At 36.1% G+C, this 13478-nt stretch overlaps 1 protein-coding gene across 1 annotated transcript in view; it reads left to right on the forward strand.

Annotated features, from left to right (window-relative positions):
- The window catches only part of LAMA2 (laminin subunit alpha 2), a 377166-nt gene that overhangs the window by 87387 nt on the left and 276301 nt on the right, over nucleotides 1-13478 (forward strand). Inside the window, 2 exon segments of the mRNA XM_055811018.1 lie at nucleotides 8386-8556; nucleotides 12747-12859. Coding sequence (XP_055666993.1) covers nucleotides 8386-8556; nucleotides 12747-12859 — 284 coding nt within the window.

Consider the following 13478-nt stretch of genomic DNA (forward strand, 5'->3'; position numbering starts at 1 on the left):
TGTCTTTGAGAAATTCTGATTTAATTTTTTTTCCATTTTTATTCAGTGACATAATCCTTTTTAATTTCTCCCCTTCAATGCGACCAAACCGTGATAGAGAAATCATACAGGTGTCTTTCCCACTCTTTTTTTGCAACTGAGGGAAGTGCATGAGTGGGGGGAACCAAACTTACAATGCCTTCTGAGTATGGAGATGATGGTACTAAGATGTGGGAACCAAACAAAACTGGACATTTTTAGCTATATCATGCAATTTGAGAAAGTTGTAAATTGATGTGTGCTATCTAAAAACATAAGATACATGATTTGGGAGAATTCCTGTTTGCACAGTGTTGTCTCTCAGAGGTCCTATATTTTTTTCTTGTTAGACCTGCTTGACTGACCACAACCATACTACTGCATTGCAAGGTTTTAATGAAGGTCATGCAGCTCATAAATACAAGGCAATAACTGTAAAGAGTGCTGCTTGCTTTTTCATGCATAGCACACTCTTTCTACAGGTAAGGTATTTGTACAACTAGTATTTTGCGCTTTAAAATTTGTCCCAGAATACAGACGTATAATTGAAAATCAGTGGGTGCCTGACTCAGACTGGGCATGTAAATACCTTTGAAAATGAGATGTCCATTAAATCTTTGTGCTTTGGATTTTTGATTCAGTGGGAGTTCTGCCATGGATGTCAAGGAGATAGGATTTAATCTTCACCTATATTTTTCCTGTTCTGCTTTGCAAAACAACATTCTGTGACAGCTCTAGGAAAAAGGAAATTCATTACAAAGCTATAAGCATGCTTATATATATTTTTTATCATATAATACTGGGGTATGCCAATAGCAATTTTTTCACTCAGTCTCACAATCTGTGAAACTGATTGTGTTTTGCTATTGAAATCAGCAAAGTCCGTACAAATTTTGAACACTAATTTTGAATGTAACGTGTGGAGAGGTGAGGTAATACTAAATAATCAATATAGCCTTTTCCAAATGTGTTCGTTACTTTGTAAGGAGTACAGTTAGCTTGGCTGTCAAGCTTCTTCAGGTTAGGGCTTTATACTGTGCCTTTTGTGTTGAGGTTAAATATGCAGGAGGCTGTATGTAGGATTACTCAGTATGGAGAAAACTACCTGAAAGTAAAAGCAAGCCACCTCTGTAACCAAACATCGAAAACTACATTTTTACTTCCTTTGGAAGGAAAAAAGGGTGACTACCAAACCGTACTATAATACACAGTGGTTTAGGGCAACTGACATAAATGGGAACAGAAACATTTGTTATCCAATTTTGCTTTCCCCTGGACAAATGGACTTAGTGTAAATTTTTTTCAGTCCGTAAGCTCTGTTGTGTCTGGACAGCTATTTCTTCAAATTTGGCTTATTTTCTAGTGGTATAAAACTCTTCATCTACATTGTGGATAGAGTGCATTAAGCTCTTTCCTGTGGTGCACAGCTGGAAGCCATTCTGTGCTGCAACATTTTGTTTTGTTTTGTCCCAGTTTTTTCTCCCCACTGTGTTCCCACAGCTTAGCACAAGCTCTGCACTGCAGCAGACAAGTCTCTCTTTTTCCAGTGACACTTCTTAGAACATCTGAAATTGACATATTCTCTTTTGTCTTTTTAGTTACAAATTCAGTGGTGAACAGCTCTGCTTCACTGCATGAACATTTCAAAGTATTCTATAGACTAGGAAGATTGGCTTGAAAAGTTAGACATATTTAGGCAGGCTGTTTTATTTGCTTCTTTGAAGAGACTAGGGATATTTTGAGAAGATTGAAGGAAATACACAGTGCCAAATACTGGTCTGTTTAGAAGAGAGAAGAGGAATATGCAGGCCTTGACAGAGGTTTCTTTGAAGGAGAAAAACATTTTCTTAGTTCTGATGCTTTAGTAAGACACAAAGATATCCCAGATTTGGTAAACCAAAGTTTGTCTTCTGTCTTGGAAGTATTTTAAAAATATTATTAAAAAACAATAATGATTTTTTTTTTTAGTTAACATTTTGTTTACACGTACAGGGACTGAGATTATTTATATTAACTTTAACCTCAGTAAAATGGGGTGCTGATTTTATCACTGTGTAATCAGAATGTAGACATCAAATAATACTGCATGCAAAATTTCGTGTGCCAACCATTATCTGTCAAGAAGAAAGGTAACAGAGCCTTCTATCAGTATCTTTGCAGTGGTCTTTCTTTTTACGATTGTATTCTATCTTCCCCAGTCTCTCCCACTCAGACAGTTCATCTCCATGCAAAGATCTCCATTGCCATCTTCCATCTCCTACCACGAATTGGTGGTTCTTTATTTCTCACTCAAGGTGGCTGCCGCTTCCTCCGTGCAGTAGCAGAAGCCTGACAAAGGTTATAATCTTGGTCTTGGTTCTTCACTTGTGCTTCCTGGTTCTGTTGTAGTGCTGGAGTGTCCTTCTAGTGAGATGTATCCCACCAGTTGCTCTGCAGATGTAGGATTCTGATGTGATTGAAACGGTATTTGCAATTCTCCATGGGTTATGTGAAGAGTAGGAAAGAAAAACATGTCAGAACTGGTAAGTGATAGAAAAACTAATGTACAAGATAATTATTTTGTTTACATTCATATCTATTTTCAGTGGCCCTCCTTTGCTGTAGCTGCTCCTTGACATATCTTACAAGTAGGTTACTCCAGTGACTATCCCCACTTCATAATGAACCTGTAATCACCATTCAGGAGCTGGAGATGTAGTTAATAGCTTTGATTTCCCACAGGAATCCCTCCATCCTCTCAGCTAGGGAAATAGAATGTGCTCTGAAGGTCAATCAGTGCTGTTTGGAGGGAGAGTGAGAGTGAGAATGAGATTGAATTCAACAGCTGACAGGCTTTATGAAAATGTCTTGTACCTGCTACTTGTGCAGCTCTTGTTCTTCTGCTGATCTGAACTATTGCAATAAAGCATGTGGAAAATCTGTCAGTTTGGCAGAGAGGTAGGTAACTGGGCATGGAAAAAGAGGGCAGGGTGCCAGGCATCACACTGGTGGGTTTTATTCCACCGGTAGTCAATGAGCTTATATGAACTGGAGGCTGGTGAGAAAACATGAAAAGTACACGAAAGAAAACTGGGCTGTTATTTTCCTTTATGCAATGAGATTAGGAAAACATAAGAAAATGATTTGGGTAATAACTGCTTTGCGGCAAACTGCAAGAACATTGCCAATCTCAGAGAATGTTCCATAGAATAAGAAGCCATTAATGAGACCTCTATAGATGCAAGGTAATGATGTGAAGTAGTGTATAGGACAATGGCTGTTGGAAGAAATTAATACTGGAAAAAATATTATGGTTTCATTAGCAATGCCACACAAAATCAAAGTTACACTTTCTACTCCATTATGGGTGGACCTTGATGTTGGGTTTAATGTACTACCAGCCTTAGTAAGAAACAACTACAGGTATATATGAGAAGCAATATTGAGGAAAAATGTGAAAAAAAGAGAAATATAGTGATACCTCCCTGGATAAAACCTTGCAACAAGCAGTGATTCAGGGATTTTCTGAACTGACAACTGTACACCAAGCCCTTCATGTTTAACAGACCCAGATAAACCCTTCTTCTACGTACTAATCTAATTTGGTTTTAATGCATTCCTGCCTTTGGAATAAAAACATTTTATTGTATAATTTATTCATGTATTCTAGAATTTAATTTCTATCATACTGAAAAGCAGATCCATTTATCAACACACAAAAAATCCCAATCAGTGTAGAAAAATTCTGTCCGATAAGTTGATTCAATACCTCCAGATCGTGGTAGAAAGGTAACTAAACTTACTATGTTCATTTCCAAATGTTCACTTAGTAAACCCACTTCTGATTTTATATACAGGTGTCATTTTATACATGTCCAAGTCAGTTCTTTTCCCAGTAGAAGACTCTCAGCCTATTAATGTACACATTCAGATGTTGATCCACAGCTGTGATCTTGTCACACTTCATCTTTTTTTAGTTCTACCATGTTCTTTTGGAGATGAGAGATCACAGAATTATAGAAAAGGAATATCATACAGTATTTAAGTTGTCATTATGGATGGATTTATGCAACTATGTAATGACATTTTGTTTCTATTCATTGAGCTAATATTTTCATTGAAATTTCCGTAACAAAATTTTCAGGGGTTATAATAGCTAGTGCAGAGGCTATTATATTTTCCTCCTGTACATTAATTTCCATTCCTCTATTTCATCTGCTGTGTTATTGTCTAGACACACCATACTGAGAAATTTTTCTACCACTCTTTGTGATCTGCCCTTATTTTGATTATCCTGCATCATTTCTGTCATTAATAAACTGTTACCTTAGTTTTTACCCTTTTTTCCCAAGTTACTTATGTAACTGTTGAACAAAAGAGGATTCAGCAAAGATTGCTGTGGTTTTCCAGTGTTACTCCCCATTTCCCTTTTTTGTTATTGTTATCTCATGAGAGGTCATTCCCTCACATGTCACTATAGCTTAGTTCCTTTAATGGCCTCTGCAGAATCTTGTCAAAAATCTGTTTATCTAAATATGTTGAACTCGGTGAATCAATTACACCTACATGCCTGCCAACATCTACAAAGAATTTCAGTATTGATAGGGATGACTGGTGAGGACTCTGAAAAAAAACCCAACACTAATCCCAAGCATCCACTATTTTTGTCTTTAAGATAGATACTCAGATCTGCTTTGATAACTGTTTAAAAAACTGATAATGTAGTTAGCACTTTGGTACCACACCCTACTTAACTAGAGCACTGGCAGTGTACAATGAATGCATCTGAGTTTGTAGGCAAAACCCAGCTGTTCCTGCGGATTTGCTGCTTTTCATTTCTACCATTTTTTTCCTAAAACTCTTTCTGTTGACAATATGTGTCAAACTTACCACTAATTCTGTAGCAAGTGAAGCAGCTTGCTTGATTACCCTTGCATGGTACACCATTTTAAAGAGTTTTTTCCGTTTCTGTGTTATTTTCCTTTCATAGTCTAATCACCTGTCAACACTAAACAAACTATTGGGTTTCCATGCTCTAAAAGCTCCATGGAATGTGTTCCATGCTTAAAAACCAAAGTGGAGAGCAAAAAGATGACCATGCCTATTCATAGGTGAGAATCTGAGACTGTTTTTCTTTTCATGCAGCAGAAGTCTGTTGAAAACCAGAAATTGAACCCAAGCTGCTAAAATCACTGCCTAATTACAAGACAATCTTTTCTGCCTGTTTCCTCCATGCAATTTTGGTATTTTTTATTGGTTGAAATGAATGCTAATCTGTTTTTTACCAGTGGCACAAAGGAAGGAAAAGATTGATGTAGCTGGCAGTTGAAGGGAGTAGAATTTCTCTGCTTGCACTTGACCTACACAAAATAAACATAATGTGTTTCTGACTCAGAGGCATACTACCCAGTCTTTGCACTGGAGCAAATGATTACTAAAGGTATTTGGCAATAAAAATAACTCTGTAATTTTAGCAGATCAAGTTTTTGGAAGTATTTGATAGGAGGATGCCCACAGAATTCAAGGTGCGATTGATAACTAGATAAACTGTAATTTAGTGAGAAATTGAATTTTAAGATGCACAAAACTAGCACACCAATTTTAAAATATTTCTTCTATATGATTATGACCATGAAAAATAAGGCTAAATTCTCTAAAAAAAAAATATGAATTGTGGTGTCTTGAGCTGTCTTGCCTTTCTCCTGGGGATTTACAGTTGGACAGATGTGAATCTTAGAAAAGGTGAACAGTGTACACTGGCATCATCAACATTAATATTTTTATTTCATATGCAAAGGGACTAACTAAAGGGTTCAAGACAATGGTTTCATCTTCTGTATTGCTAGAATCTTGTGCCTATGTTGTGAAAGTATTATATATATAAATTACTAGAAAGCAAGCAACATGAATAGTATTGCTTCCTCTATTCCATCTGGCTTGCACATCAGATGTTCTTTAAAAGCAAATCTTTATTTTGGGCTATACAAAGCAGTATCATAGAATATCTCGAGCTGAAAGGGACCCATAAGGATCATCAAGCCCAACTCCCTGCTCCTCGCAAATAATTATTGAAAAAAAATTCAAATATGTAGTTGTTAATTGTAATCTTTAACTTGTTAAAATTCCAGGGCTGGGAAATGTATCAGTATGCAAGTGAAGTGCTGGGTGCAGTGTAGGAACACTTCAGGCACCTTTTGCTCTCTGCCTGTCAGATCCACTCCTGCAAGCCTGCAGGGAATGCGATGTGATGAACTTCTCTGTGAGGTGCTGGGACCTGGACATGGTCTCTTCAGTGAAACACCCAATACTTGTTCCGGTGCCCGTGTTTGTACTGATTATGGGCAAGACTGTTTTGGTAGTTTTGCCCTAAGCTGCTGTGTACATAAAAGAGGTTAACTATGAGTGAAATTATGTTCTAATTGATGACTTATGTACTCTTCATTTGGTTAAGTAGAGTTAAAGCTTAGAACAATGGTATGATTTGTGTATGGGTGTATAACATACAGTATTTTTATAGCTGTGTGAATGTGGAGGATTTTTGGCTGCTCTTTTTCAGCTGTTCCATTTTTTCTTGAAGGATTTGTTTATTCTCCTGATGCCATGTACAGCAGTTCCTTGTGTGTAGGATCATTCTGTCCTTTTTATGAGGTTCACTTCTGAGGGAATAAAATGCCTCCAAACCAAATGCCAGACTCTGTGTTAAGACTAAATGATTACTGGATTTTATGCTATTAACTTTGTACAACCTAAAAAGAGAATAATAAGGCTGTAAGTCAACATAGGAAGTTCCACAGCTAGTAATTAATCTGCTCTGCTAAAGCTTACACAGATTTTTACCCTGTGCCTCCATTGTGGAAGGCAGCAAATACCACTGAATGCATTGAATAAAAATACAAGAACAACTGTATAGATTTTAAAATGCGATGAAAATGAGCTGTAATCTATATAGAAGCAGCAAGCTACACGATCAATAAAATCTCAACTATTGATTGACTATACAAATTGGACAGGTTAGTAACTAATTGGTTTCTTTGCTCAAAGAGTATGTTTAACATGGTTTTAAAATGAGCATGAGAGTCACTGACTCGCAATGGCAGAGGACAGCTGTACCATGACCAGCTAAGCTTGGTAATTAAATGGCATACAGGTTAATTAGAGACAAGCAGGGGACTGGAGTTACAGGACTGAAAGGAGTCAGTTGAATAGTGTTGTCCATCTGTCTGTGGAGGAGGAAGAGGAATGTCATTATAAAGGGAGCTTCATCAAGTGTACAATAATTGCAAATTGAGTTTTCATTAAAGCCTTATTTTAAGGTTAAAATAGTAAAATAGGGTTAGAAGCTGAATGAATTGCAGAAGAGTGGGTTTGGAGCCAGTGGAAATTGTCATCAAATAAACTGCAATATGATCCCAATCCATACCTCAGATTTTTTTTGTCGTTGTTTTGGTTTAACCTGCAGCCATGGCAAATTACGGTTTTGAAGATGCAAACCTGATTGATTTAATGTGAGGGGCTAATGTATACATTCAGCACATCATATCGGTTTGTCTCTATGGATCAATTTTATCACGGCTCAAAGGTTTTGATCAGTATTTAGTGGGAAGGAGAGTAACCCACTTAAATGATTGATCTTTGTATGGCTTATAATCTTTACAGTTTACAGTTATATAGAACTTAGTTCAGCAGAGCACTCAGACATGTGCTTAAGTGCTGTGCTGAATAAGAATTATAATACATCACTAAGCATGTGCACCTGAAAAAAATAACAGTGCTACCATAAAAGAGATAATGTTGTATATGTGTATATTATACTCTTCTTGAGGAAAGGGAAACAACACATGGCAGATGCTATTCATGTTTCTCCATGAATTACTCAGCTGCTCTGATGACAAAGGTTACTATGAGGTCCTAAGCAGAACAGTAATATAGTGTAATACAAGTGATGCAGTCTGTGAAGTGAAAGCTTTCCCGTGGAGATGTGAGGAGAAAAGAAAAATAATAAAGAGTTTTCATAGGTGATTTGTGTACAATGTTTCAATGTCCAATTGAGTAGGAGGACAAGGTTTGATTATGAAAAAAAAATAAATTATGATGCTTTGTATGTTTCCATACTTTACTTTCTCCCTTGGTGTTCTGCTGTTGTTGAAGATCTAACCAGAAGTTACCAATTTTAATTTTAGAAGGGAATGAGGAGGAAACCATCAGTATAATGGCTTTATTCTGACGTCTAAATTTTGGATTCAAAACCGAAGTTGGTGCTTTTCTGTGCTTCGTTACTTCCATAGTTGTTGAAAATTAAGCCTTCTCCTTTAACACTGTAATGGGTCCTGCTAAATTCACCTTGCCTCTGTTACTTTTGTTTATGATTTTATTTTCTTTTGTTTGCAGGGTTGTTTCCTGCAGTGCTGAACCTGGCTACTAATGCTCTCATCACAACTAATGCTACCTGTGGAGAAAAGGGTCGGGAAATGTACTGCAAACTTGTTGAACATGTTCCTGGACAGCCTGCAAGGAACCCTCAGTGCCGTATTTGTGATCAAAGGAGCAGGGTTCCACATCGTACGTGGGCCATTTTCACTTTGTTCTTTCAAAAAGATTTTTTTCCAAAGGTTGTAGATACTCAGCAAACACTACTGTAGGTCACCAGCCCAATTATTATGAAGTGTCTGTCTCTTTCTTGTTAAATTAGGTTACCTGTCTCTTCCATCGGTATCTCAAAAACTGTATCTCTTATGTATACTCCTCAAACTGAGCTTTCTAATTCAGATACTTAAAAGTAGAGCACCTAAATTCATGTTTAGAAAAATTAAGTATGTACCGCTGTTGAATTCTCCTGCTATATAGTAACCATGAATGAAAACCAGATGACTTTTACCTGCATACCTACATGTGGAATTTGAACATTTTGACCCACGTAAGCAACATCTGAAATTTCAGTTTAGGGCCAACTCGTTTTATTTTCTTTTGTTCTGGGATATTTTTCTTCTTCATTTGATGTTAATTCAATTTCACTGAGCCAGCAAAAAGAAGATAAGATAATGGAGCATGTTTGGTTTAATTGCTTAGTTTTTCGTATTAAAATTGATCTTTGCTAACACTGCTTTCTAAAGACTACCCAGAAGCAAAACCAGTTTTCAAGTATAAATTTGTTATCATCTGCTTCAGAGACGCATATTTCTAATAGTTGGGAAGATTAGAATTAAAAAAAATTCTTAGTCCAGTCATACAAGTTTGATTTCATGTGACCTAGCAGTGAAAGACATGAGTAGCATTAACATTGCTATATTTTTGTGAGTATGTTGGCACTGCAGATGGTAGAGCATAAAGATGCGCTTAAGACAGCTTTCACTGGAATAGGTAAAATGTTGGAAGAAGCACAGCCACAGAAGCATGGAGACAATTTTTCTGTTTTTCTGGCTGCTTCCACCTGAAACCTAGCTCAGGTGTATTTATACCTCATGGTAAAGCACATTTAAGCATGTGCTTAAAACCACAGGGCGGGGTGGGGGTAGACAACATTTAATCTACCTGCTTGTTCCAGACAGCATGAGCTATCGATGGCTGTAGCTTTCCAGACAGAAGCTTCTTCAGCTTCTCCTTTAGAAACTTCCTTCTAGGGCCACCCTTCCTAGAGTTATTTTACTCATTACAAAGTCTTTCTTTAATAGGTAATCTGCATCTTCCTTGCAGAAATTAATGTTATCTTTTTCCTAACTTCAGTCAATACAAGAAATCTATTATTTCCTTTTTCTATACTCAAGTATTTTACTTAATTGAGGGTTGATGATACTGCTTTATCCAGTTTCTGCACTAAATGACCTTTTGTCTTTCTCCTCAAAGGTTGTATTTTCTAGAACTCTTAACTGTGCAAATGGCAGTTCTTTGGATTCTCTAGAGGATTTAATCTTTATTAGAATTCACCTGAGCAAGATCTTACCAGCAGTGCATAGAGATCAGTCTTTGCTTCAGAATGAATACAATATATGACTGTTTACATGTTTTGCTTGGATATTTCCCCTTTTTAATGTGTGACACCACTGAGAAATATATAGCTAGTTGTCCATTATAATCCCCACGTGCATTCCTGCTAAATGGCTACCTATTCATTTACTCCCCATCATGTATTTGCAAAGCTAATTATAATTGCCCCAGTACAGACTCCTTCATTTGTCTGAACACAGTTGCAACCTATTTTTTTTCCCTCAAGATAGTTTTCCAAGTTTCAATATCTTTTTTAATTGAAGTAAATGCTGCCTTCTGAGGAAAGTTCATATGATTTTGTAGCAATATAAGCATTAAAAAAAAGTTGTACTAAGTAGTGTGTCTCATTCAGAGAAGATTTCAGGGGTTTTTGGAACCATTCCAACTGGCAGAAACACTGTGCAATAGATTCTTTCCTTTCTTTATAGATGGGTATTTAGAGACACATGCACATCTTACAAGGGTTTTTTTTTCTCTATATCATTTGTTTAATTCAAAACCCAAACCTAAACCAGAACTGGATTGCTTTGTTCCCATGTCCTGCTTATGATATTAGATAGTGTACACAAATATATATGTGTATGCACAGACGTGCATATATATACATATATGTATATAAATGCCATCTGAATGATTTGCATCTGTGTTTCCCCTCACTCCTACTCTCTTAAAAACTTGAATCTGCCCAGCTTCATAATGTCTGGTCTTTTTTTGCCAACCACATCTCATTTTAAGGTTTTAAAATGTTCATTTGGCAGAAGGAAGTGCCTTTTTTAAACAGAGATGGCTCATTAATAGGAGAGCCATGTAATGTAACCAGACTTTAAATGATCCCCCTGGAATGTGCAAGTCTGGAGTGCCTCCCCTTAATTACCGTAGTAGAAAGTGAACACGAATTCCCTGGTTAATCACATGTGAGCCCAAATTAAAGAGCACAGTTTGATAGACTCACTCTGTAAGTTCTCCCCCTTGCCATCCACCAGGGAGGTTAGTCGAACTGTATTTGCAATCCAGTCGGTTTTACAAATACTATATTATTTTTCCCTTACCTTTTAAATAGGCAAAACATGCCAGCAATTAATCAGTGTTTTCAAATTAATTAGGATTAAACTTTCATAATGGTGATTACAGCTAATTGTTGATTCATCTCCCAGCCCTCCTTCTCATGATTTACCTTTATATCAATTTTACCTGAAGAGACTTACATCAAAATTTCCGATTAGACAGCTTCTGTCACAATCACTGAAGAGCTCTGAGTTGGATTTACAGGTGATTTTTGCTAGCACTCATTTAAAGCCAAGGTTTGTGAAAATGATCAGAGCTGTGGGAACTGAGAACATGTAAAGCATGGGTGTGTTTTGCTTTTCCCTTCAATATACTTGTAGCACCCGTATTCTAACTTGCAAATGTTGGTGCCCACTAATGCCACTGAATAATCTGATATTTAAATGAAATTTTTTGGCATTTTCAATTCCAAGGGCTTATGCCTTCTCTCACTCCCACAAACCACTTTAATTGTATCTTTAAATATGTTCAGACATTCTGGTTTTCCTTAATGAGCTAGGACTCCTGTCCTCCACAGGTGGTTGATATAGCAAAAAGCTGAAGACACAAAGACTGTCAATCTGGCTGGTTGATTTAAGTAATAATTAAAATAAGAAGTAAATTAAGCGGTCCATGAATTAATTATTTGCAATTCTAGGACTAGCTAGTAATGAAGCATATTCCAGTTTTATATCAAGAAAACCTGTCAGTTTAGAAAGCTATCATTAATGAGAGGTGTAGTATTTCTGTTTTGTTATGTTCTCACAGATAGAACTTGCATAGAAGAAACCTGCTATATTTAAATTTCCTTTGAGCTATTTTCCTCATAATGTACAGACTTGCTCTAGCCAATTAGGGGCTTCAAAATATGGATCTTTGTACATTTTAAAATTGAGGTTATGATATTCTCTATTTTGTACAGGAGAGAAACACAAATTGACTACAAAAAGTAAGCTGGAAACATTGAGTGCAATTTTTCTCAGTCTAAATGACATTAAAATACTGTGCAAGCAAACTTCAATAATTTAGAAGATCCTGAAATCTAGGAAGAGTTCAAGTCTGTAAATAAATTCTTATCCCTATTATTTGGGTTTTATTTGGGACACTACAGCAGTGTAAATGTTGACATGAAAAGTAATGCATCTTGGATTTTGATATGTATTATAACCAAGCAAACTTTCTTTATATGTCTGTACATGAGTCAGTTTTCCGGTTGAGAAATACATCCTGTAATGATTTCTGAATCATTTCCTGAATTATTTCCATGTGTGCTTAGAAATGTCTTAGATATGCAAGTACCAGTATCGCTTTAATCTCTGCTTTCCTTGCACAACATATCTCAGGTTCCTCATTTGTTGTTTCTGTTGCAACATTTAATGACTTTACAGTACCTGAAACTTTGGAAGACTGCAGGAAGTGTTTACTTGATTTAGACGGTTACATTTTCTGTAGAATCAGGAGAGCCTCCAAATGCATTTAGGTGTTCTGAATCACCTTCTTGTGATCCTAACCAAAATGAAACAACTAATGTTAGATGAGTATTCTAGTAAAAATAAGTATGACTTCCCCAAGAGTAAAAGCAAAATTAATTTGCCGGTCTTTTATTTTAAAGTGCCGACTCATTATTTCTGTAGTTGTCTTAAAATCTAGATTTTTAGATCTAAAACGATTTAAATCTCCTAATAATTCTAAAATACATTAATGTATTTCTGCTGTTCTAACAGAGCGACATCCAATAACAAATGCAATTGATGGCAAGAACACTTGGTGGCAAAGCCCTAGTATCCAGAATGGAATTGAATATCATTATGTGACCATCACGTTGGACCTCCAACAGGTAGACTTTTGTTTGCTTGTTTCTGGAAAGGCTGTCTTTCTTGCACAATAGATCATCTGGATTATTTTTGTCTTTACTCTGTGTTGCTTTTATATTATGAATATAAACTCAAGTTCTCTGATATCTTTATAAACAACAGAAAGTTAATTTTGACTGACCCATTCATTGTAACATAACGTACCAAGTTAAAAATAATTATTTTATATATGTTTTTATGAAGTCAAGTATTAAAATTATTTTAAATATAACATTTTCAGTTATTTTTTTCCTGATAACTTTTGGTTTGGCTCTTTAAAAATAATTAAAAGATTGTTTGAGAAAAAAGTAATATGAGTAAAAGTTTCTGTTCAGAATACTGTTCTTCTTGTTTCAGTAATGTAGTACTTAAGTATTTTTGTGTATTTTTGTGTATTTAAATATACTAAAAATAGTTCAGCTGTGCTAGGGATACATGTGCATGTGATGGTTTATTTTGAGGGGCAGCCTGGGTAAAGGGATGGGTTTGACTAATGAGGTCCTTAGATAAATTGCCTCTTGTTAGTGAAACCTTGCTTGACAGATGTAGCAATACAGAATGTAGTTATTTGATGCTTATGAAAGTGCTACATAAATTCCAGTT

The sequence above is a fragment of the Falco peregrinus genome, chromosome 7 (genome assembly GCF_023634155.1).
Source record: "Falco peregrinus isolate bFalPer1 chromosome 7, bFalPer1.pri, whole genome shotgun sequence".
Taxonomy (NCBI): Eukaryota; Metazoa; Chordata; class Aves; order Falconiformes; family Falconidae; genus Falco; species Falco peregrinus.